General features: G+C 41.5%; 1 protein-coding gene across 1 annotated transcript; it reads left to right on the top strand.

The window, feature by feature from the left end:
• Nucleotides 1-558: 558 nt before the first annotated feature.
• Nucleotides 559-24,490, top strand: ide (insulin-degrading enzyme; the record flags this gene model as incomplete). Its single annotated transcript, XM_079229842.1, has 25 exons — nucleotides 559-644; nucleotides 2,163-2,347; nucleotides 5,108-5,315; nucleotides 6,631-6,800; nucleotides 7,476-7,598; nucleotides 8,676-8,788; nucleotides 9,040-9,202; nucleotides 10,086-10,178; nucleotides 10,352-10,443; nucleotides 11,998-12,078; nucleotides 12,548-12,651; nucleotides 14,231-14,333; nucleotides 14,816-14,938; nucleotides 15,365-15,447; nucleotides 16,394-16,538; nucleotides 18,405-18,515; nucleotides 18,711-18,831; nucleotides 19,015-19,106; nucleotides 20,030-20,141; nucleotides 21,240-21,407; nucleotides 21,696-21,968; nucleotides 22,445-22,506; nucleotides 23,070-23,142; nucleotides 23,252-23,319; nucleotides 24,269-24,490. The coding sequence occupies 25 exons, from the start codon at nucleotides 559-561 to the stop codon at nucleotides 24,362-24,364; spliced, it is 3,048 nt and encodes a 1,015-aa protein (XP_079085968.1). The 3' UTR covers nucleotides 24,365-24,490.
• Nucleotides 24,491-24,741: the final 251 nt, after the last annotated feature.

Genomic DNA, 24,741 nt, shown 5'->3' with positions numbered 1-24,741 from the left:
GTAGTGTTTTGTAGTTGTGTATTTTGCAGAGGTTTGCGGATGTTACAGTCTCTTTGCAGATTTAAAGTGAACACATCTCTGATTGATACTTTACTATTGAAACGATATCTGCGTCACCAGTTCAATAAGGTCCATTTAGTTTTTCACAAAGAGAGGCGATGAATTATTAGAATATTTTAATCTATTTATTTCACAATGTTGCATTAGTTGTGTTCATTTATCAATGCCTTGCAACTACAATTGAATGCGTAGGACGGGGCTCGTAAACAGATTTGATACGCTCAACTGAAATCCTCACGCAGGGCTTCTAATCGATCTCAGAACCAATGACACAACATTATTTCACAAAGACGCTAGATATTTTGCCGCATGCCAATCATTTCAACTTTGACTGTCTAATGAATAGCTATTATCGCTATCACATGGATCAGTCGCTGATATCATTGCAGAATTGATAGCATGCCATGTTGAATTACGCACGGTTCTGTGGTTGACTGCTTTTGTCTATTTAAATATGGCGCTGTAAAAGGCAAGGTTTGTTTTTTATGGGTGCAAAGTATGTTTAAGTGCATTAACCGATCGGCCCAGTTTACGAGAGCTCTACAGTCAGCAGGCAACAGTTTCCGTATTAACCAAGATTTTAGGTAAGTGTTGTCAAGTCAAATGGTTTCACTTTTTGTCAAATAATAATGGAGTTATTTTCACATCAAAGGGAGGCTAGCTAGCTGCCGAACTAAAGCCGGTTTGCTGACCTATTTAAGTTAAGAGTCCAAGCTAACGCAAGACCGAAGGCGTTAGCTATGTTGCTACTTAGGGTGGCACTGTTGGCTAGCTAGAAACGGATTTGTGTACGTAGCTTCAGTATAATGTACACTTAAACTACATTTTATAACCGCGGGGAATACATAGTAACTACAGAATTAGACAAACGAACACGACTGCCATTTGTATCCGTTCTCATATTCCTGGTGCTAATCGAGCAAGCTAACGTTATGGCTAGTTTGCCTTCTGTTAAAGGCGATTATTCTATGCCCTCTAGCGTGTAATGCTAGCTAACTAATCTTGCCAGCGAGCATTTTACTGTTGAAAAGACGTTCAAAAGTGAATGTTATTTGAAGACGTCGATTGAACGTATAGACCATATTTCAACGGGATTTGTAATGCAAACATTTTTCATTGTGCAAATAATAGTATATCGACATTTTAGAGGATTACTAAGAAACCACATCCACGTTTCTCTGCTGAAAGCCAATATTGCGAATCCCGGTGAAATGTGGCGTGAACGTTTAGCGTTAATCAGCGTCTGTTGATGTCGTATTTCCGACAGCTGTTGAATAGGAAGAGCACGAGGACAGCGAGCGTTACGCTCGCTGTCCTCGTGCATGCCGCATTGTTTATTTTATCAATACAGTGTCAAACCTTCTCATATACAGTCTCTCTGGTCAACATTCCGGAATAGACGTTGTATAGTCTTTTGAGGAAAAGACTCAAACTCGAGTATGAAATGTCGCTTGTTGTTTGGGTTGAAACGGGAAGGGAGCAAAATGCTCTTCCTTTTGAAATAAAGTTGGTCAAAAAACACAATCGACTTCGGAGCCTATTTTGTTCCAACCTGTCTCACGTAGAAGAACTCTGCAGCCCAGTCAAATCTATAATATAAATACAATTTCCACGATTATAACTCCTCATTGGGCAGATGTTTGTGACGTCTTCATGAGGTGAACATACACAATGTGGGCAACAAGAAAAGCAAAGTCATACCAATTAAGAATTCAACAAGACAAGAACAGATGTCCAACAGTTGAGTTCACTTGAGTTTAATAAAGGAAAGACGTCATCAAATGTAATTTGTCTCGCATAGCATCACAATATGTCATACATGGTGAGCTCACTCAAGGGGAACAAATAGCATTTGATACAAAGAGTTCAGCAAAGTTCAACATGGATTAGTTTTTTAGATTCATTTTCCATTGGTGTTACTGTATGTATGTATGTATGTATGTATCAGTCTTGTCATACAGACTGGCAATTGTGATCGTTGTCCCCAATACACTCTGTGCCTAACCAAAAAAAAAGAGTCCTGTCGGGTTCTATCAGAATATGAAAGTGGCAAGACGTAGTCCTTTGCTAACTGCAGACAAATGTGATTCCCTCCACTTCAGGCTGGTGTCATCCTTGCCTCTCAGAATGAACGACCCGGCTGTGAATAGGGTGATTGGCGACATAATTCGCTCTCCTGAGGACAAGCGGGTTTACAGGGGTTTGGAATTCACCAATGGCCTGAAGGCGATGCTCATCAGTGACCCAACAACAGACAAATCCTCAGCTGCTTTGGATGTCCAAATAGGTAAAGGTCTTTCATTACTATTGTCTTGCCAGGTAGTCATGTATTTCCCTGTGGCACAGGTACCCTTTTTAAAAGTAGCACTAGGGCAAATGTATGCACAGTATCTAACTATTTTTGTTTGTACTGTCAGGCTATGAAAACGGTCCACATTTTAGTAAATGGGAAAAACTGGTGTACTTTTCAGATTACCATAGTTGCATCCACAGAGTAACATCTATACTGGCCATATACTCTTAAGTGTTGCTTTGTTGGGGCCTGGCCAGCAGCCACTGGGTTATAGAAATTGTTTTGTTTGCCAGAAGTGCATAACAAATATTTTTCTGCAAACGGCTACTGCTAGTTCTCGTCCAATAAATCCATCCATTGTCTGACCCAGACTTCCCATTACCCCACAATCCTGTTCATTCATCCTAATTTAGATGTCTGAACCACCTCAAATTACTCCTTTCGACGCAAAGGAGTAGCGCCTCAACTCTAAGCTCCTTACCCTATTTCTAAGATTGTGCCTAGCCACCCTACGGAGGGAACTCATTTTGGCCACTTGTACCACAACCTTGTTCTTTCTGTCACGACCCAGAGTTCGTGAGTATTGGAATTTAGACTGTCCGGTAGGGCTGCAACTAACGATTACAACAAAATGGACTAACACTAAAAACATACACATCTATGCTTTACATCTGCCAAATGTGAGCCCTTTTTACTGTAATTGATCCCTCCAGAGGCTGCATTTAGCGTACCCTGCTTTGTCAATATGTATGAAATACTGGGACAGAGGGAAGCTGTACTGCTACATATAGAGCGTCGTCTTCCTTAAACTCTTTCATTCTGGGTCTCTTATGACCACGACGTCACGTTGTTGGCTAAGCCCAACGACGTGATTTGCTTCATTCTACTTTGAGTAAAAATTTTTTTAAAAAAACCTGCAGCCAGATCCGCCGGTTTAACGTTAACGAGTGACAGCGTGAACTGAACCAGACGGGAAGTTACGGCATGTTTCATCACGTTACGTTTTTTTACAAGCAAGACTGAACTGTAACGGAACATAACGTAACTTTAACGACAATACACAACCCAAACACGTTAGCTAACGTGATAGCAAGCTGACTAGCTTCCATTTAAAAACAAGTTCGAGGAACATGAAGACGCTGATTGGCCAAGACTCGACTTGTCAAAGATCTTCTATTTTTGAGAACATCACAACCTCAGCTTTTCTCGTGTCTCACTCCAATCTCAGAAACGCTGGCCGGCCAGTTGCTCTGCTCTTTTTTTTTTTCTTCTCCGCGACTTATTGCCTGGCGTAATAATCGCGCGACACAACGAATCGATAATGAAATTCGTTGCCAACACTTTTGATAATGGATTTTTATCGATTCGTTGTTGCAGCTCTACTGTCCGGTAAATGTAGTTTTGCCTTTCGGCTCCGCTCCCTTTTCACCAAGACAGTCCGGTGCAGCGCCTGTTTCAGTGCTGCAGCCGTAACAATCCGCCAGTTGATCTCCCGCTCCATCTTACCCTCACTCGTAAACAAGACCCCGAGATACTTAAACTCCTTTGCTTGAGGTAGGCCCTCTGTCCCCACCTGGAGTGAGCAATCCGGCGGTTTCCGGCAGAGAACCATGGCCTCAAATTTGAAGGGGCTAACTCTCAGCCCCGCCGCTTCACATAAGTGCCAAGTGAATGCTGCAGGTCACAGTCCAAGGCGGTCAACGGAACCGCATCATCTGCGAACAGCAGAGAGGCAATCCCGAAACCCTCGAACCCGACGTTCGGATATCTTGTCCATGAAAGTCACAAAACGGGACCGGTGACAAAGAGCAGCCCTGCCAGTGTCCGACTTATTGCAGAGAATCCAAACACGTACATACAGAGACCGGATGGCCCGTTGCAACGGGTCCGGCACCCCATACTCCCGCAACAGCCCCTTCAGCATCTCAGGGCAGATCTCATCCACCCCGGTGCCTTGTCAGTTTTTGACTACCGTAGCGATCCTCCTGGGATATGGTTGCGAACATGGTGTTCGTTATAGACAAACTGTGGCTAGCACAAAAGTCCAATAGCGAGACATCACTCGGGTTCAGATCGGGCAAGCCGTTCCAATCACCCCCGCCAGGTTTCTGTCATTGCCCACGTGAGCGTTGAAGTCTCCCAGGAGAACTATGTAGTAAGCAGGAGGCGCTCTTTCCAGTACACCTCCCACAGACTCCAAGAAAGCCGGATACTCTGAACTGCTGCCTGGTGCACAAGTACAACAATAGTTGGAGCCTTACTCCCCGCAACCCGTAGGTGCATGGAGGCGACCCTCTCATTCTCCGGGAGGAAACTCCAACATGGCGGCGCTCAGTCGGGGGCTCGTGAATATCCCCACTCCCACCCGCCGCGCCTCACCCTGGGCAACTCCAGAAAAGTCCAACCCTTCTCCAGGAGCTTGGTTCCAGAGCCGGTGCTGTGTGTGGAGGTGAGCCTAACTATATCTAGCTGGTACCGCTCCACCTCCTGCACCAGCTCTGGCTCTTTCCCCCGCTGTTAATGTTTCTATGTATTTCATAAAAATCCTTGTTTGAATAACAAGTTAACAATCTTTACCATTTATAGTCATTGTGCAATTACACATCTAGGGTTATTTCCACTCTTTGGCCGACCAATCTATCCAAAACCCAATAGACAATGAAAAGTCAAGATGTTGTATCTGTACATTTTACTGAGCTGAGAACTACAGCCGCGTCGAATGATTTTCTGTGGCGTTTTTTCTTAAATTCCCAGGTTCATTATCAGACCCAGCGAACATCTCGGGCTTGGCGCACTTCTGTGAGCACATGCTTTTCCTGGGGACAAAGAAGTACCCCAAGGAGAACGAATACAGCCAGTTCCTCAGTGAGCATGCAGGCAGCTCCAATGCCTTTACCAGTGGGGAGCACACCAACTATTACTTTGATGTGTCCCATGAGCACTTGGAAGGAGCTCTAGACAGGTACTTTCCCGTTAATTTGCTGAGATTCTTTTTGCCGTGTCCAAAAATGTATTTGTCTCTTTTTAATTTGATTTGCTCAGCTCATTTGCTCATCTTTTGTGTCAACTTTAGCACCCTGGTATGACTTGGTCTCTGCAAATGTCATGATTGGGTAACACTGGCATTAACTATTTACAGCCAGTCCAGTCAAATTAATCTAGTCTCAAATATTGTATCCCCCAAAGAGTTAAAATATGTCTTATTTAGGTTTTAAGTCTGCATATACCGTAACCCAATTAAGACGGATCTCTGCTGAAGTGCTTGTTTATTTATCACTGTACAGCGTTTTCCTTGGGAGTCCAGGTGTTAACCCAATTGAGCTGCTAGGTTGTTGTCTGTTCGTCTCTGGTTACCAGACCCGGCTTCGTTGTGCTCTCTTTTGCAACATCAGTATAGTTCCTACCCCCCACTCAGGCTAGAAAACCTCGGGCACAGGGGGGAAACTGATGTCCGCAGCCTTGCAGGAGTCTCTGTTCACGTGTCCACTGTGGGGGTTTGCAGAGGGCAGTCGGGCGGTGTCAGAATTTAACCTATTGGGATAAGCTTACCTACTTATAAATGAATGATGTATCGCAGGATCCTGGGTATGTGTGCTCGGCTAATTGTTCCCCTGTGCCAATGAATTGTGAAGGCCAACTGTATTGGTAGGAAAGAACAGTGCAGAGTATTTTAAAATATTAATGATGTTGCCTCTTTTGAAAATAGAAGAGCACAGTGTCTGAAATGCATAATTAACTTGCCCCATTATTGTAACCATACCCTTCTATTCATATACTTTCTAGGCAGACACAAATTTGGTAATTATTTTATTTTTCTAGACCCACCATTTTTTTTGGTGGACTAAAGACTGAGTTTGAACCTCCTACTATAAACACACTAGTACTAAGGGTTATGGTGTGAATTTGGTTTAATTGTTTTTAATCTAAACAACTAGCTGCTTTTTGTCAGATGACATGACTTTGTACAATTTTCCATTTGGAGATCTCACCATTGAAATAGTGTGTGCGCTTCTCTTTACTTATTTGCTTGGCAGTTGCCCTCACTTTGCACTCATGCAAATTGTTTTTCTTCACATCCTGCTTCATGTCCTTTTCTGTGCCTACAACTCATCCGACACATTTAACCCTGAACAGCCTTTGGTTACTGCTGAAAGAGCAAATCTTTTCATGTTGAAATGTTTTGCAGCCCTAAAAAAAGTGAATTACTGCTGTACTGACATTTATTTGTAACCATGCTGTTTAATGTTCCCTTTACTGTCATTTTGCAACCTCTGTAGGTTTGCCCAGTTCTTCTTGTGCCCTCTGTTTGATGAGAGCTGTAAGGACCGGGAGGTGAATGCTGTGGACTCTGAGCACGAGAAGAACCTGATGAATGATGCCTGGAGGCTGTTCCAGTTAGAGAAGGCCACTGGCAACCCTAACCACCCCTTCAGTAAATTTGGAACAGGTAGACGAGAGTTATCATTATTTTACACGCATGCTACAGCTTCGATCCATGATATTTAAGAACCCTTTTAATGAAGGGTTTTACTCTTTGGGCAACAATCTGCGTGATGTTGACTTTGGAGCAGCTCCGAGCTCCAAATAGCCACCTGATGGCAGCCTTGAATTATATCTTTATCCAGTTAAGAAGAGAAGAGGATCAGACAGGCCGGAAAATCATGGCTTCTCAGCGGACCAGCATGATCGTCTTGAGATTGTTGTTTTGTTTTTCTGTGTCTGTCTCAAAAGATTTGAAAAGTGGTCCATTCACAGGTGGCAGGCAAGCAGCTTGTTCTTGTAGCTACTGTCACTGGGTCATCATAAACAGATTTGTTCTCAGAATAAATGATTATATTTTAGTGCTCTAAATATTTATGCAGTCCTCAATGAGACTGCGTCTTTTATATTCTAAAAGAGGAACAGTCATAGTTCTAATCTGTGCAGTGATCACTACCAAATGTCAATGCACTGATCATATTTGTAAAATGTGTTTCGTCAAAATAAATTGATAGTTGCAATATACATTATTCTTTTTTGTTTGTTTTAATGAACTAGTAAAGGTTTCTCAACGCAATTGTACTCTGAGATGATTTTGACAAAACAACATTTCTCTCTTCTTGTTTTTATTTCTCTCTTTTAGGTAACAAATTGACCCTTGAGACCCAGCCATGTAAAGATGGGATTGACATTCGTCAGGAGCTCCTGAAATTTCATTCCACATATTACTCCTCCAACCTCATGGGACTGTGTGTGTTGGGAAGAGGTAAGAGTCAACCTCTCACAACATCATGGTTTAATGTTGCTACAAACCTCAATCGGCCTCGTGCGACTTGTCAACCCATTGGCTGTCAGTCTCGATAACAGAGAGGAACAAACAATGCAAGTCATGCATGACTTGGGGTACATTGGCAAGACAATTACATTTTTAGATTGATTTTCAAGTAATTAAACAAATATATCGATGTTGAATCAATTGTGTTCCTGTAAAATGGCCGTTGTAGTATTAGTTAAAGGTTGGTTGTCATCTCCTCTTTTATTTTTGCATGTTTGTATTCTCTTAAGATTTGTAAACATGACATTCTTGATTTTATTTTCTAAAAACTGCTTCCGTTTGGCCTGTGTACTGGTGTCAGACTTTGTGATCCTCTGTGAGAAACTTTGAAAGCCTCTTCTTCCTTTGTGGTAAAGGAACAGCACCCAATTCCTGTTTCGCCATCTTCAGTCTTTGTGTTAAAGGACCGTTGAACAAATGTGCTTATAAACTAAAGCTGATATTGCAGTAAGCAAATGTGTATTCCAAAATAAAAGTAACATCGGTTTCTAACAGATGAGCTTAAGTTTTGTATTAATGGTCATAACATTAATTGCACTATTTTAGAATGATTGGTAATAATTTATTGGTTTTATTATGCCACAAAAATGTTTTTCTTAAATCCTCTTGTATACATACAGGTTCATTTGAATAAGAGCTAGCTCTGAATTTGAAGGCAGAAACGTGTCACCAGTATTTTGGAAAGCGTTCTCATCTGAATTGAGTGCTGACAAGAACGCTACTCATCAGCTGAATGTCTCGTGAGCTTCCTTGTGTGTTCGTTGGTCAATAATATCATTGGTGTTAAATCGTTTTGTGCGTTCTGAAAATACTTTATTGATGGTCAAAGTCCGATAGTTGGTTTATGTTTTACTGGAAGATTGCAGTCAAAGATCCATCCTTCTATTATACGTTAAACACCACTAATACGTTTCTCTGGGTATTCTTCGTACTCATATGAGCTGCTTGTCTATTAACTTTTAAATAAATCTTAGCAAAACTGTAAACGTTTTTTCTCTCTTCCTACAGAATCATTAGATGATTTGACCTCCATGGTGGTCAAGCTCTTTGGAGAAGTGGAGAACAAGAACGTTCCTATCCCAGAATTCCCTGAGCACCCCTTCCAGGAAGAACACCTCAAAGTGAGTCGGTTACTTATCTCACCAATGTTTCTCACACTTTACTGTAATCTCTTTACACTTTTACTGGGCCATACCCAGTATCTAATGTGATATAACATATTTTTCTTTTACCCATTTCATCGTGATAACTGACTGTTTGTGGGGGGAAATGTATTCATGCACAGGATGACATTGTAAAGTTAACATAAAAATCTGTTTTCAAGAATGAGTTTTCTTAAGTGTTTATTTTTTTGTTCTTTGTACTCTTGCAGCAATTCTACAAAGTGGTGCCCATTAAAGACATCAGGAACCTATATGTGACATTCCCCATCCCGGACCTACAGAAGTACTACAAATCTAACCCAGGACATTATCTGGGACATTTGATTGGTCACGAAGGACCAGGAAGTTTGTTATCTGAGCTCAAATCTAAAGGTAAGACATAATGTACAGCTCCAACATGACAAGTGGAACAGATAAGCTCGTATTATGGAAGGTATTGTGCATTTTAGGGCAAGCAGTGTTCAGAGTGTTACATTACATTTTTAACTGATCTGGGTAGAATACTAAATACAAACGTATGAAATTTATGATGAACTGAGGGTTGCAGGTGAAAAAAATGCGAACAAGCTATCTTCTCGCTTGCCACATATTTATCGTTATCGTGTCTTCTACATTCTTGCTAATGTAGCTGTCAGGCAAGAAGCACTTCTATAAATCCTCAAATGAGGTCCATAAAACACACCGCAGACGTTGTCAAAGTAGTTGACAAGCTATAGCTACTTTTACTGGAAATGAACCCGTATATTTGGGAGGATCAGGAACTGACCAAATGGGTTATTCAATCCTCATTAGAACAAAAATGAAATGTAGGCAAAGATGTAAAATACAATGCTGAAATAAAGTTTAAAAAAAAGTATGAAATGATGTGCTGAAACGTTCATGCTTCAGTCATAAAATGCACAATAGGTTTGTCTATCTTCTTGACTAATGACAAACGTGGTTGGAGAACGTCCGGATTGTGATTGAAGTAGCTATCCACATGTTAAAAACTAGCTCAAACTGTTGTGTATGGTTTGCATCATCGTTTCCCACATCAAAGGTTGTTGAATTAAAGAAAAAAGTATCATTGTATGACTCTATATAAATACTAAATAATAAGTACAAGAATCTGATTATGTATAATTTTCTGATTGATTATTCAACCAGAGTAGAAGTTTTTAGTATTCAAGATGTACTATTAAACTTATTAAGAGGTTACATTCTAAATCTTATATGTACTAATGACTAACTGAAAATGATTATTAATATTTTTAAGGCTGGGTGAACACACTTGTTGGAGGGCAAAAAGAAGGAGCCAGGGGATTCATGTTCTTTATCATCAATGTCGACTTGACTGAAGAGGGCCTCTGTAAGTAGCACAGTCGCCTCACATGCACCATAGTTCATTCATCGTTTGCTGCATGTGGTTATGATAATTCCCTGTTGTGGTCTTATGTGTTTGTTAGTAAATTACATGTAGACACTGTTCATTTAGGCATGTTCTATATAGTGTGTATATATGTATATATTATGTCATTGCAGTGCACGTTGAGGACATCATCTTCCACATGTTCCAGTACATCCAGAAACTGCGTACTGAGGGACCTCAGGAGTGGGTGTTTGAGGAGTGCAAGGTAATTAATGTTGTCTATTCAGAGATAATATCTCAGACAGAGGGGCTGGAAGAAGTTGACCTACTAACACACGTGGACGACATCGTTGTTTCCCTTCCGTTAAAAGAAAAACCTGCAATGCTCAATGAAATAAGTTGAAACTGATAAAAGTAATAATAAATATAAATCTACAGAAAATTAAGCAATGAAAATCAGACCGTGCTTTGCAATTGTGGTTCAACAGAAAAAGTCAGTCTGCCTGCCTATTTAAAGGGTGAAAGGTAGTGACTGCGCTGTTTGGTATTATCGTGTGTACCACACTGAACATGGACCATAGAAAGCTGAGATTAGAAAGAAAATTATAGACACGCATGTTAAAGGTAAAGACTATAAGACCATCTCCAAGCAGCAGATGTTCCTGTGACTACAGTTGCACTAGTATTACATTTTCCCCCTGGATGTGGCCACAAGAGGAAAGGTGATGACAAATTAAAGAGACGGATAGTACAAATTATAACCGAAGCCCAGAACAACTTTCAAAGATATTAGAGGTGATCTCTAAGGTCAAGGTAGATCAGTGTCAGATCGCACCATCAATTTTTCTGTTGGAGGCAAAGTTATTTGCCTGTGAAACATGTAGGAGGCTCGGTTATGTTCTGGGGCTGCTTGGCTGCATCTGGCTCAGGGTGTCTGCAGTCTGTGCAGGGTACAATTCAATCTCAAGACATTCTGGAGCGAAATGTGCTGCCCAGTGTCAGAAAGCTTGGATTCTGACACAGGTCATGGGTCCTCCAACAGGATAATGACCCAAAATGGACAGCTAAAAACCACGGTCCATGTCAGCAGAAGGAGAAGGAGAGGGGAGCATCAGCAGGGCGGCCATGGCAGGGGGCAAGACCAGCTCCAGACAGCCACAAGCCATGGAAACTTTAGGCGAGAAAGCAGAGGCTCCGGGGAAGAAGTAGAGTTAGTAATGTGCATTGAAGAGACATTCATTCATCCAGAAGGAGAGGGAAGCTCAGTTATCCAGCAGTCTAGGCCTGTAGCAGCATATCTAGAGGCTGGACCAGGGCAAACCTGAGCCAGCCCTAACATAAGTGCTATCAAAGAGGAAAGTCTTAAGTCTACTCTTAAATGTGGTGACTGTCTGCCCCCCCCGGACTGAAAGTGGAAGCTGGTTCCATGCTCCTAAAGATATTACAGTAATCCAGTCTAGAAGTAACAAATGCGTGAATCAATTTTTCTGCATCACTTTGAGACAAGATGTGCCTAATTTTTTTTAAATGTTACGTAGGTGAAAAAAGGTAGTCCTTGAGATTTTGTTTTACGTGGGAGTTAAAGGACAAGTCCTGATTTAAAGACAACTCCAAGATTCCAAACCATTGGACTATTCTGAAATGGCATTCTATGAGCCCTGATCTAAATCCTATTGAACATCTGTGGAAGGAGCTGAAACATGCAGTCTGGGGAAGGCACGCTTCAAATCTGAGACGGCTGCATGAATTCCTGTCAATTGTATGCAACTGTTGTACATGTTGTGATTTCACTTGTTGCATTCTACATCTCTCTCTGTAGGATTTAAACAAAGTGGCCTTCAGGTTCAAGGACAAGGAGCGACCCCGTGGCTACACTTCCAAAGTGTCTGGTCTGGTGCACGTAGGTCCCCCCTGCTGTCGTCATTGTGCTGCCGTTGACTCTGCATTGAGAGAATTCATGTTTGGCTTTCATATCTACCACAATACCTGTTTGACTGTCGCAGCATGGCTCATTGCCTTAAGTACTTTAATCGTCATTTCTGCACCAGTTACAGGGATTTGTGTGCGTCTTCGCACCAGGTTTGGCGGTGCAATAAAACAATATTCTGCACAATTCTCCTTGCCGTTTGCAAGGTTTGATTCAGTCGTTTAACTCTTGATTTCTCATAAAGAAAAGTGCTTTAACAACTAATCTGTTTTACTGTCAGTCCCCTCCGGTGGCAGTTGAAGACTTATAATTATTTGGAATGAAATAAAAAAAATGGGGCAAGGAATTGCATTTTAAGCCCTATCTACACATGTTTTACGGTTGAATTGCCCCACGTCAAGAGGTACAATGCCAAAAACTGTCTGCTGACTTTGTGTTTCAGTACTACCCTCTTGAAGAGATTCTAGCAGCAGAGTACCTTTTGGAGGACTTCAGGCCAGATCTGATCCAGATGGTGCTGGATAAACTGAGACCAGAATATGTCAGGTTAGTGCGAGGGGTCTGAGGGTGTCCATGCACTCGCTGTCTTTGTTTATGTCAAGTTTAACAGTTATAATATGTGATGGAGTCTGCTTGGATGATAATAACCACCTCCACCAACTACATTTTTCAGTAACCACAAAGCCAATCTTATTAATTCAGTTTAATTTGTACAACCCCAAATTACAAATACAGTAGTAATGTGATCTCTCTTCGTAGTCCTCGTTAGTACACGAGCTGCAGCATTCTGGAGAGATTTAAGATGCTTATTAGAGCAGCCTGATGATACGAAATAATACAGTAATCTAGTCTAGAAGTAACAAATGTGTGAACTGTGAACACATTTTTCTGCATCACTTAGGTGGAAACATAGGTGGAAAAAAGCAGTCCTTGAGATAGATCAAAGATAACTCTGAGATTATTTACGGTGGTGCTAACTATATTATTAGATAATTGATTTCTAAGGTGTTCTGGGCCGACTAAAACAACTTCAGTTTTGTCCAAGTTTAACATCAGGAAGTTGCAGGTCATCCAGTTTGTTATGTCTTTAAGACATGCTTTAAGATTAGCAAATTGGTTGGTTTCGTCTGGCTTGATCGATATAATCGAGCATCATCTGCATAACTTAAGCAATAACTTGCGTTATGGATCGTGGCTATCTGGATCATGGACCATGCCTACTACTCATTTTCTGAATAATTTCTGTTCTATTCATTGAATGTGCTGAAACTCGTTGCATTATTAATTCTGGCCACATGACATCTATTGCTTCTGTCCATCCGGGAAGAGCGATCCTCCTCAGGTTTCTTCCCCTCCGAGGCAAACTTGTATTTGTAATGTTGGGCTATATAAAATAACCTGAATTGAATAACAATGAAAGTTTATGGAGTGTTTTTCTGATAATATTGCCGAGAGGAAGCATGTATAAGGTGAATAAATTTGGTCCAAGCACAGAATCTTGTGGAACTCTGTGACTAACGTTGGTAGTCAATCAAGGTTTTATTGTTTACATATGCAAATTGAGATCAACCTGATAAATGGGATTTAAACCAGTTTAGTGCGGTACCTTTTAATGCCAATCAAATATCTAGTCTCTGTAATAGTATGTGATAGTCAAATGCAGCACCAAGGTCTAACAAGACAAGCACAGAGACAAGTCCTTTATCTGATGCAATTAGAAAGTCATTAGTAATTGTCACCCGTGCTGTCTCTGTGCTATGATGCTTTCTAAATCCTGAATGAAAATTCTCAAATGAACTTATGTTGAAAGTCACACAACTGACTTGCGACTACTTTCTCAAGAATCTTAAAGAAGAAGAGAAGGTTAGAGGTCGATCTATAGTTAGCCAATACATCTGGATCAAGAGTGGGCTTCTTGAGGATAGGTTTAATTATAGCTACTTTGAAGAACTTTTGGTACATTCCAGCAGCTATAGTTATAGCGAGTCAGATAGCATCATTAAAGTGCTAGAAATGAGCTAATCAGTTAGAGGAAGACAATGGAGAGTATCCAATCAGCTCTGACAGAGAGGTGTATGTGTCTGTGTTAAGTGTGCCTCTCTTTTTTTTTCTTTTTTCCTCTTAGAGTTGCAGTGGTGTCCAAGTCGTTTGAAGGGCAAACAGACAGGACAGAAGAGTGGTATGGCACCCAGTACAAACAGGAGGCCATCTCTGAGGAGTCCCTTGAGGTGAATCTCCGCAGTCATAGTTAAAGTTGCTGGTATACCGATACTAGTATCGGAAATGCCTCCGATGGATCCCCAGGTGCAGGATCGAGTATCGTATTATTTATCAGCTCATTTACACGACGCAGACACTACAACACGTGTCACTCACTACCCGATCCGTACTGCACCTATGCAAACTACTACTACAAACCTGCGGTTAAACATTTGATTTGTGCACCCTATGTATTCTTCCCTGCTAATGCTACATTGTGAACAAGAAGTCTGTGTTGAAGTCGGCAGGAAGAGAACTAGTTAACGTTGGCTGGAAGCAGCGGGTGGGCAGCACAGTTCTGCTTAGCTAAATAACCGAGATAATGGCTAATAACGTCTGCTAACGGAGGTTTCATCGAGTTACATTATGATGTGGTCAAAGTACATGGAGTAAAAATGAGTACTGAGCGAAGGTAAATTATAACACTGCTTGTTATACGCCTGTGTTTCAGAAATGGGCAAGTGCAGACCTCAACAACAAGTTCAAGTTGCCCATGAAAAACGAGTTCATCCCGACCAACTTCGAGATCTACACTCTTGAGAAAGACGCTCCACCCGTCCCCACTTTAATCAAGGCAAGTGTTTTGCTGCACAGCTCCATCAAAGTACTCAATGTGTTGTCTCTCCATTACCTAACTGCATATTGTTAAACACATCTCTTATGCTTTCATATGTTAATACGGTATTGTGATTGAGACCTAAAGCATTTAGTACTGATGTTGCCATCATGTCGAATCAGAGGAGGTAAGATATTCACACCAGCGTACTTATTCCACTCTCTGAGGAAAGACTCGCTAAAAGCCTTTTTTCTTTTATTGCTTGACGACTCTTGTGTAATCGGTTCATATCAAAGTAACTTTGTTGAATTTATGATTGGACAAATCACACTTTACTTGTGGTGTGTAGCTGACTTCATTTCCAGGGACCACAAACTATTATCTTTGCACAGAATGGATTTGAATATGAAAATAAGAATTGCCTGATGTGTTATTTTTTTCCAGGACACTGCAATGAGCAAGGTGTGGTTCAAGCAGGATGACAAGTTCTTCCTGCCCAAGGCTTGCCTGAACTTTGAGTTCTTCAGGTGCGTAACTAACTGAACCTTTTGTAGTTCAGCTGGAACTTAAGGTACAAGGTCCTCACTAGTATATCAACGTTTTACTTGGTAATACTAAAGAGTTTCCTCATAAGTTCTAGTCGATACTATAATAACAAATACTGTTTCTAATGCAATGCACATAAAACATGAGTAGTGATAGTTACAAGTAATCGGCCAACAAAAAAAGTGCAGAAACATGTTTTTTCAACAATTCCTATAGCTGCTCTACTATTAATTAAAAATATATTTATTTATTTGAATCTTTCAAATGAGCTGAAGGAAGAGTTACACTGAAGCTATAAATCTACTGGAAGCTGAACAAGTTCTGTGTTTTTTTTTGTTTTTTTTTGTTTTTTTTTTAACTGTAATGTTAACAGAACATAGCCGTCTTGTTAAGAGCAACAGAACTGCAAACAAGGAAATGCTACACAAACCTCAAATGTAATGCCATTTTACTGAAATGCTTTTAAGTGGGTTAGCTGCTCCTTAATCAAGGCGAGTTGAGGCCAATGCCGTTACAGGATTTTAGGATTTAAAAAAAAATGAATTTTAGAGTAATATTTTTGCTGTGGCAAACGCATCAAAAGTCATTTTAAAAAGGAAATATTGCCCATCCAGTGTTGCTATAATTAAGTAGGAGTCAACTTTCAGGCTTTTTTCATTTCAAACACAAGGTACCATAAACTGGGATAGGCTTAGTTTAGTCCGTCGTTGGCCAATGAAACACTGCCAAACCCTTTTGGGTGGGTCAATTCTGGTATTGTTTTTCCATATTTTACTTGCATAGCACCCCCCTTAAATTGCCTACTGACTACAGATTACTGTATGTTAATACCATCAACTCCTATTGTGAGAAAATGTTGGACGTAGAGACCAGCATCTCTATGCTTTGTTTCTGTGCTTTGTTTGACCACTGCCGTTTTCTCCACAGCCCTTTTGCGTATGTGGACCCATTGCATTGTAACATGGCATATTTATACCTTGAGCTCCTCAAGGACTCCCTCAACGAGTATGCATATGCAGCCGAGCTAGCCGGCTTGAACTATGACCTCCAAAATACCGTCTATGGGATGTATGTAAGTATTCAAAATCCTCCCCATCGACCTCACGTTGCATCCCAGACCTTACCCCGCCAACCTCGATTATCCTCAGACTGGGCTACTGGGGCTCAGCCAGGCCTGGTTTTGACAGGTAGCTTTAAAATGTCTGTACTGCCAGATTGGAGGATTTTAACACACAGGGTGATGCATTAATGATAAGGATTGTCTATATTGTCAAACTCCCGGACAATTTGACACAACTTGCGGTATCATCCATGCAGTTGAGAAGGAAAAAGAAAAAAAAATTAAAACCCAGACCTGGCTGGTCTAGCCTCTATTCTGTCTGCATCTTCCTCTTCATTCTTCATCAATCCTTTTTTCTCTTTTTTTTTTTTTTTTTTTTTGTTCATCCACCTCCCGCGAAACCCTTCCGTCTACTTTAGGTAATTATTTTCTCACGTTGTCAGGCATACCAAATGGATTTCATTTCGCTCAATAAGATGTTGTGTGGATTAAGTGTAAATTTGGTCATTGCATCAGGTAATGTGGCGTTCCACCAACAGCATTGCATTTATGATTCAATGGTTTGATGGTGACAGTTATTTACAGGCAGAAAACTGGTCATAAGGCTGCATATACATACTCTTCTCATCATACTTCTCATACTTGCTGGTGTATTTATTGATTCTTTTTTGACGACCCCTCATTTCCAACACGCATGTATTTTCTTTTTTTTTTTTCTTCCATTAGTCGCTACCTATATGCAGATCCCCTGCACTGCAACATGACATACTTGTTACTCGGGTTACTGAAGGATGATTTAAACGAGTATACATATGCAGCCCGCCTCGCAGGGCTGGTGTATGGCGTAGCCTCAGGGATGAATGCCATCCTCGTAAGTAAGTTATTTGAAGTCTGAAGGGAAGTGGAGGCGCCAGCTGAGGCTTTGACAGTGTGGAAATGGCTTTTTGGTTTGTTTGTTTGCGCTCAGTTTGATTATGTGAAGTGCAGTGTGCTGCTCCATTCTGAAGTGAGACTTTAAAGTCTATACTGAACCCTGGCTGTTTCATTCAAGGACGCATGAATGACTGACATTACAGAAATAAATTCAGGGAAATTGCAGTGCATGTGCATATAAAAAGGAGAATGAGCAATGGACTGGATGATGGCACGATTTTACCCACTCATTCTAATTACTGTTTGGTCGTTTGGCTGCCATTCTCTCGCTTTTTATTGTTTTAGTGTCTACTATTGGTAGGAGATGAAATTCTTGTCACATTTCTGCTGACAAAGGACGTTGGAAGTAGATCCGTAGCAGGACGTTTGATGGACACGGTTACACGCTACCTCATCAGATAACTTCTTTGTTTCCCCAATTTATGAATACATTTTTCTCAACGATGTTTGTCTTTCAGGGAATTAATGTTGCACTGCAAAGTAGCCGCTTACCTATGAATGAAATTGGTTTGCGGTGGTGGTGTTTTGCTCTTTTCTTTTCAGCTTCCTAACTTCCTTTACTAACACGCTTCATCCTCTGTCGCATAAGACCTAGTGACCCACATTCTCATCCTAGTGACCCATTCTTTAGCTTCCTCTCACGAGTGAATTCATAATTGCTACGTGTCCTTAGAGACAGCTATGCAGCACACTATCTGTGTAGGTGTGTAATGGACTGCAAGTGATTTGAGTCAGCAGTATTGGTGTGGCTGGCTGGGCGTTTGTCCAGGTTAATGATGTTCGGGAAGATTACTTTTAATGGGTGTTGCCGCTGGTCAGCCACTAATTCCACACCAAATAAATAAATAAATAATAGGTCATCAAATGAAGATATAGTTTCAGGCTCACCTCATCTTTCTGTCTGTTGACAATGTACCATCTGTCCTCTCTCACTGTCGGCTGTAGCTGTCTGTTAAAGGTTACAGTGACAAACAACACATCCTGCTTCAGAAGATCGTTGAGAAGATGGCCAACTTTGAGATTGATGAGAAACGCTTTGACATCATCAAAGAAGCGGTAAGCTCTGACTGCAACTCCATCATCTGTACAAATTAGCAATTTATTGAACCTAGAGAACCTATGTTACAAGATAAATAAATAGTTGTAGTCATTTTGATTTGCTACAGTAGTTCTGACATGCTCTTTTTATCTGTAATCCTGGTTATAAAGTGTCGACGTTGAACTGGCTTTGCCTTCTCCATTTCCCCGCAGTACATGAGGTCTTTGAATAACTTCAGAGCCGAGCAGCCTCACCAGCACGCCATGTACTACCTCCGTCTACTCATGACTGAGGTTGCTTGGACCAAAGACGAGCTCAAAGAGGCTCTGGATGGTGAGGATTTTTGTGTGTGTCACCAGGCTTGCATGATCGTCTAATGTTTGACTGCTTTTTGGCTTGTTCGTGAAAGGAATGCCCTGCGCTGAAATCCCCACACACATGTTGTTCCGTTTTATTCCCTTAATAAAACTTGATTGCAGTTTGATAGTTTGCCGTTTTCTGTGATCTGTATTCCAGATGTGACTCTCCCACGCCTCAAGGCCTTCATACCTCAGCTATTGTCACGGTTACATATCGAAGCCCTTCTCCATGGCAACATCACCAAGGAGGTTTGTCATTGTATTTTACTTAGTTTTATGTGTTTTGTAAAATATGCATATGCAATTTTTCTCAGACGAATATTGAATACTTTTTCTCAAACATTTCACACATTCAGCCTTTCTTGCCTTCCTATTGTGTTCTGGTACCAGTGATCAAGTTTCACTGTTCATGAGGTCCCAGCTGTCACAGCACCCACCTTATGCTGCGTTCACGCAGTCAGTTTACTCGCTCGACAACCAAACACGGCGCGATTATTCGCTATATATATCCAGTCTAGCTATTAAATGATAAACGACTTGCTATATAGTGTGACGTATCTGCAATTGAAACTTCTGACTTCTAACCCACATAAGTCAACTATTTTCAAACCATTTACTGCTGACAGTTAAAAACAAAACATTGGATTACCGGTACATTGTCTCTAGAAACGTAAACTGCTGTGGATTTTCTTATGTTTTGAGCAATGAGCACCACAAGCAAGTCCATTCACTCTCTCCGTATGAATGTAGCAACAGACGTCTCTAACTTTGCAAATACAATCAAGACCATCTGCACACAAATGTACATTATCAAGCTTACGTCCCCGTCTTTATGTGCATTCTCCATGTGTACCATCAATTAGCAATCTAATCAACACATTTAAGGTGGAAAAGTTTGAATGTCGAGACAATTTAATTCTGCACTTGTAGAACCTCATGTAAGCTTATAGTGCTTTTGGGAAATGTTTGAAGCAATTCTGAAATAAAATATCCCTCCCTGAAATGGAAACCAAGTTAAGGGAAAGTGTGTGTAACATTTAGCTCTGGTCACTAGGTCTATCCAAGAATTTGTAAAATAACTAATATGTTCCTGTGATTCCAATTTTCCTTCACAATATTGTTTTCGAGGACTAAAAAGTTGTATTTTCCCTGCCTTGTTTTTATCTCTCCAGTCTGCACTTGGCATGATTCAAATGCTGGAGGACGCGCTCATCGAGAATGCTCACACAAAGCCCCTCCTCCCGAGCCAGCTGATTCGCTACAGAGAGGTGCAGGTTCCAGACGGTAGGTCCTGTACAGACCCTCATCCCGGTCACACGCCGGTTGAGCACTCTTAGTCATCACTTGCCAGTCGTGCCTGTCTCCTCAGTGGCCATGCAGAGGAGTCCTAACCCAGCGCTCCTGTCCTCAGCATCTGTGACTGTTTTGCGTTTGTAAAGACTTGATTAAGTTTGACAGCCCTCATTTCCCTCAGAGAAACATAATAGTCGCTGACTGGAAATGGACGTCATTGGGCAAAGTGCGTACACACCTTCCTCTCAGCTCAGAGACGAATGCACACACGGCAAGCAAAGCCCCTGTGTTCACTTTCTGATTACATTAGGAAAGGTCGAGTTTTGTGGAGGGGAAAATCTGAGCCGTGCAGGGCCACCTGCAGACATCCTGTGTTTCGCTGAGGGATTTTCCAGGCTGGGCTCCAGGCTGCCAGTCAGACACAGAGCAGGAGCGCAGGAGAAGGACATACAGGATGTAAACATAAAGTTGGATTATGAAATGACAAAGCTTTAGATCCGAAAGTTCCCATTAAACGGTCCAGTTAGACATCAATCTTTGTGAAAGGAACACTGGGATCCAAATGTAATCCCAAATTTCAAACACAATTTTGGAGCCTGCTATCACTGTTTATTTGATTGACAAGGCTTTTTAATACTCCATATAATATTATAATAGACTCATAATAGAAAACAACATAAACTGCAACTAAAGGTATTTGTGTTTTCTGTAGCAAAGGCACAAAATACTGGCATACCTTTTGAATTATATGGTCATAAAGTGAGTGATTGAGAATTTAAAATTGTGCTGTAAAAAACTGTCCAGTTTCACCTCAGTATGCAGGATTTATTTCTTTTGAGGAAACCTGAACGTTTCTAATACCAAAGTCTTGTCCTGTTGCCTACATAGTCTGCATTCATATGCAGATATCTATTCTGTTTATAGAGACGGAATTACACAAATATTTAGTCTGACTTTCTGAGTCTGCTCCTTCAGTTGTGTTGCTGCCTTTTGCCTTCAGTTGATAAAATTTATTTTTTTAGGCTCTGCTTGAGAGCCCTGTTTTCTGACCATGGGGAAGAGAAATTAACATTATTCTGTTCTTCTCAGGTGGCTGGTATGTTTACCAGCAGAAAAACGAGGTGCACAACAATAGCGGCATCGAGATCTACTATCAGACAGACATGCAGACCACCAACGACAACATGCTGCTGGAGCTGTTCTGCCAGATTATCTCCGAGCCCTGCTTCAACACACTGAGAACCAAAGAGCAGCTGGGTGAGCCCACAGAAGGTTTAGCACAACACAGTTTGCGGAGCACAATTGTACATAAAGACAAGAAACTGGCAGCTGTGCTTAAATTTAGCTGCCAGCCGTGTTTTGAATGTTTTTTTAGTTGTTTTTTTTAGGCTTGAAACACTTCAAAGGCTCAAGTACATAAGTGTATGATTGCAAAGTTAATAATTTTAGAGTAAAATGGCCTTTGGGTACGTTGGCTTCTGCAGAGAAACTGTTCAGTGTGTCCTCTGTGCTGGGCTCTAGCATATCTCCTCCTCCCCTTCCCAGGCTACATTGTGTTCAGTGGGCCCCGGCGGGCTAACGGGGTGCAAGGCCTGCGCTTCATCATCCAGTCGGAGAAGCCGCCTCACTATCTGGAGGGCCGCGTGGAGGCTTTCCTCTGCACCATGGAGAAGGCTGTGGAGGAGATGGCCGACGAAGCCTTCCAGAAACACATCCAGGCTCTGGCCGTGCGCCGCCTGGATAAGCCGAAGAAGCTCTCTGCCGAGTGTGCCAAATACTGGGGAGAGATCATCTCTCAACAGTATAATTTTGACCGAGGTGAGGCCTCACTGCTATCTCTTCGATCATGTTTTAGGTTTCAATCCAAATGCACCTTTTTAAGTACATTGAAATATATTAGAGAGGGCAGCTGACACACCCTAAGGGCGCAGAAAACCATACTACCCATGCCATTAGTCAGCACACACACACACAGGGGTGGGAATCACCAGAGGTCCCACGATACGATATTATCAGGATACTGCGATATGCTGGTTATTGTGCTACGAGTGACAGTAAATCAGACGGTAAGATTTAAATGCGGACGGCGCATTTCTAATTTATTTTTCCAATGTCGCCTTTTTTTTTAAAAGCAATTGATTGTATTATTCTCGAACCGAAAAGTATATAATAGATAGATACTTGGCTTTCGTGTAGCGATACAATATCGCCTCGTAAAATATACTATATACTATGCTTTTGTCAAAGAATTGTAAAGCTTGTTTTTAAACTGTTTTCCCCCGTTTGTGTTGCAGATAACGCTGAAGTGTCCTACCTGAAGACTTTGACGAAGGAAAACATAATGCACTTCTACAGAGTAAGTAGAACAACTGTCCCACAATGTCGCTTTCCATGACTACATTTAAGAATCTGTTCATCCCATTCCCGTGATATCTCCTGGAGCACCTCGAGAGATTTTCTTCAAATTTGGATGGGGACGTTGGCGACAAATTTAAAACGGCGCACTTGGAAAGGGGCACTAGTTTCAGATATTTATCCTCATCTTTCAACGCTAGACATCATTTAATGCAGTTCAAAATACACCGTCAGGTCCGTTGGTCAAGGGGCCAATATGAGTCATATTGGATCCAGTTTGATCCTTTTAAATCCTCCTCCTAGAAAGTTTTTCTTGCAAAGACAGATTTTTAACCAATTATTTCTCATGGTTGTCATTTAAAAAAGACTTGTCTCTGCCTCTTTCTAATTTAATACTACCGTCATTGGTACTATTGTCTTTATTATTTCAGTGTATACATATTATCCCGTGTTGCGACCCGTATATTATCTATTCCAACTATTTAAATAATGGATTACATTATCATTTCTGGTCATAGCAATGATGCCGTTTGAATCCCCCCTCTCTGTTCTGTGTCCCTGCAGGAGCGACTGACTGTCGAAGCCCCGAAGAGACACAAGGTGTCCGTGCACGTCCTGTCCAGAGAGATGGACTCCTGTGAGTATCTGTGTTCACATGTTGGTTTTTGTGGGCTTCGTTTTTTGGGACGTTCGGTGGGTTCGTTCTGTGTCTGGTTGACCTGAGTGTCACCGTGTGTGTTTACCAGGTCCAATAGTGGGAGAGTTCCCCGCTCAGAATGACGTCAACCTGGCTCCTGCTCCCTCCCTGCCACAGGTAATGGTCACGCTCTGTGTTTGTGCTTCTGTGTTCGTCAACCTGATCACTTTCCCAACTACTGAGGCATTCAGTTCATTCTGATTCATTTTAGTATTACATTTGCTACTTAAGTCCTAAACGATCAAATTATATAATTTTAGACACGCATGTATGTAAACTGAGACATGATCGTAAGGCAGTAATTATAGTATAAACATATTTTTAACTCTTCAGAAGAAGTGGTTAATGACGAGTGAAAACTACAGAAGGTCTGAGTGAAAAAATATTAAATATTCCTTTTTTTTTTTTTTTTTAAATGTTTTTCATATTTGAAACTGGTAGGAGAAAAATGTTTTGCCAGGTAGGGGGAAAGGTTGTTGTAAACCTCATAAAGGCCACAAGAGGCTAACGTGTAGCCTGACCCCATGTTCTAAATAGGGCTCAAAGCGTTCATGTTTTCTTGCAGATAAGCTTTATTAACAATCTTGTGTGGTTTACAACGCCTTCTAGATGGCGGTTGGCTAATTGGGAGTTGTAGTCATTCAATCGCACAATAAGGCATTTGTCGTTTCAGACACATCTGGTGGAGATCTGACCTTGGCTAAGTGCACCTTTCTACCATCTCTGTGCAGTCTAAACAAAATGCACATATTCTGTGTGTTTGCATGTTATGCAAAATAAAACATACCTGTTTTCAAAGATGAAAAAGAAAGAAGTAACTGAAAAAAGTACTCCTTCTTTCCACCAGTTTGATGGATAATAAATGAGAAATTGTCGTGGCAAAACCTGTTACTGATGTAAGCACACTGCCATTGCAGACGCTCCTGTCTAGTTAGAGCACTAACGTGTAGGTTTCTTTACCATAACTGGAGTTTACGGAGGGGCTCTGCCCTCAAAAAGACAGACCAAGCAGAGCGATGTGAAGACGTCAGGATGTTTTGTCATTTGTTTTTTGTTTTCCTCGTAGCCCACACTGGTTCAGGACATGACCGAGTTCAAGAGGAGCCTGCCTCTCTTCCCCTTGGTCAAGCCTCACATCAACTTCATGGCTGCCAAACTGTGAGGGAGGCAGACAGGTCAACATGCAGCAGCTAGGAAGCGCTGGGGAGGGCAACCGCCAGGGGCCCGCTGTGTTTCCCCACCTACACCTTCACCCAACCTCTCGCCGCTTCCACCAGGAAGCCTTTAATCTGACTGATCCTGTGTGTTTTTGTGTGTGTGTTTGCTGGATGCGTGCGTGTGTGTGCGTGTGTGTGTGTTTGCTGGGTGCGTGCGTGCGTGCGTGCGTGCGTGCATGTTTGCTGGATGCGTGCGTGCGTGCGAACGCGAGTAGTGGGCAAGAGGGGAAAATAAAAAAACGTGTGTATCTGAATCACAAAGTTAGCCGTGGTTGTCGACATAGCTGTGGTGACGATAGAGGTCACTTCAGACTCACCTCCA

Source organism: Taurulus bubalis (assembly GCF_910589615.1).
Source record: "Taurulus bubalis genome assembly, chromosome: 14".
In the NCBI taxonomy this organism is placed as follows: Eukaryota; Metazoa; Chordata; class Actinopteri; order Perciformes; family Cottidae; genus Taurulus; species Taurulus bubalis.
Note: the sequence above shows the minus strand (reverse complement) of the source record. Positions and strands in the feature narration are given on the sequence as shown.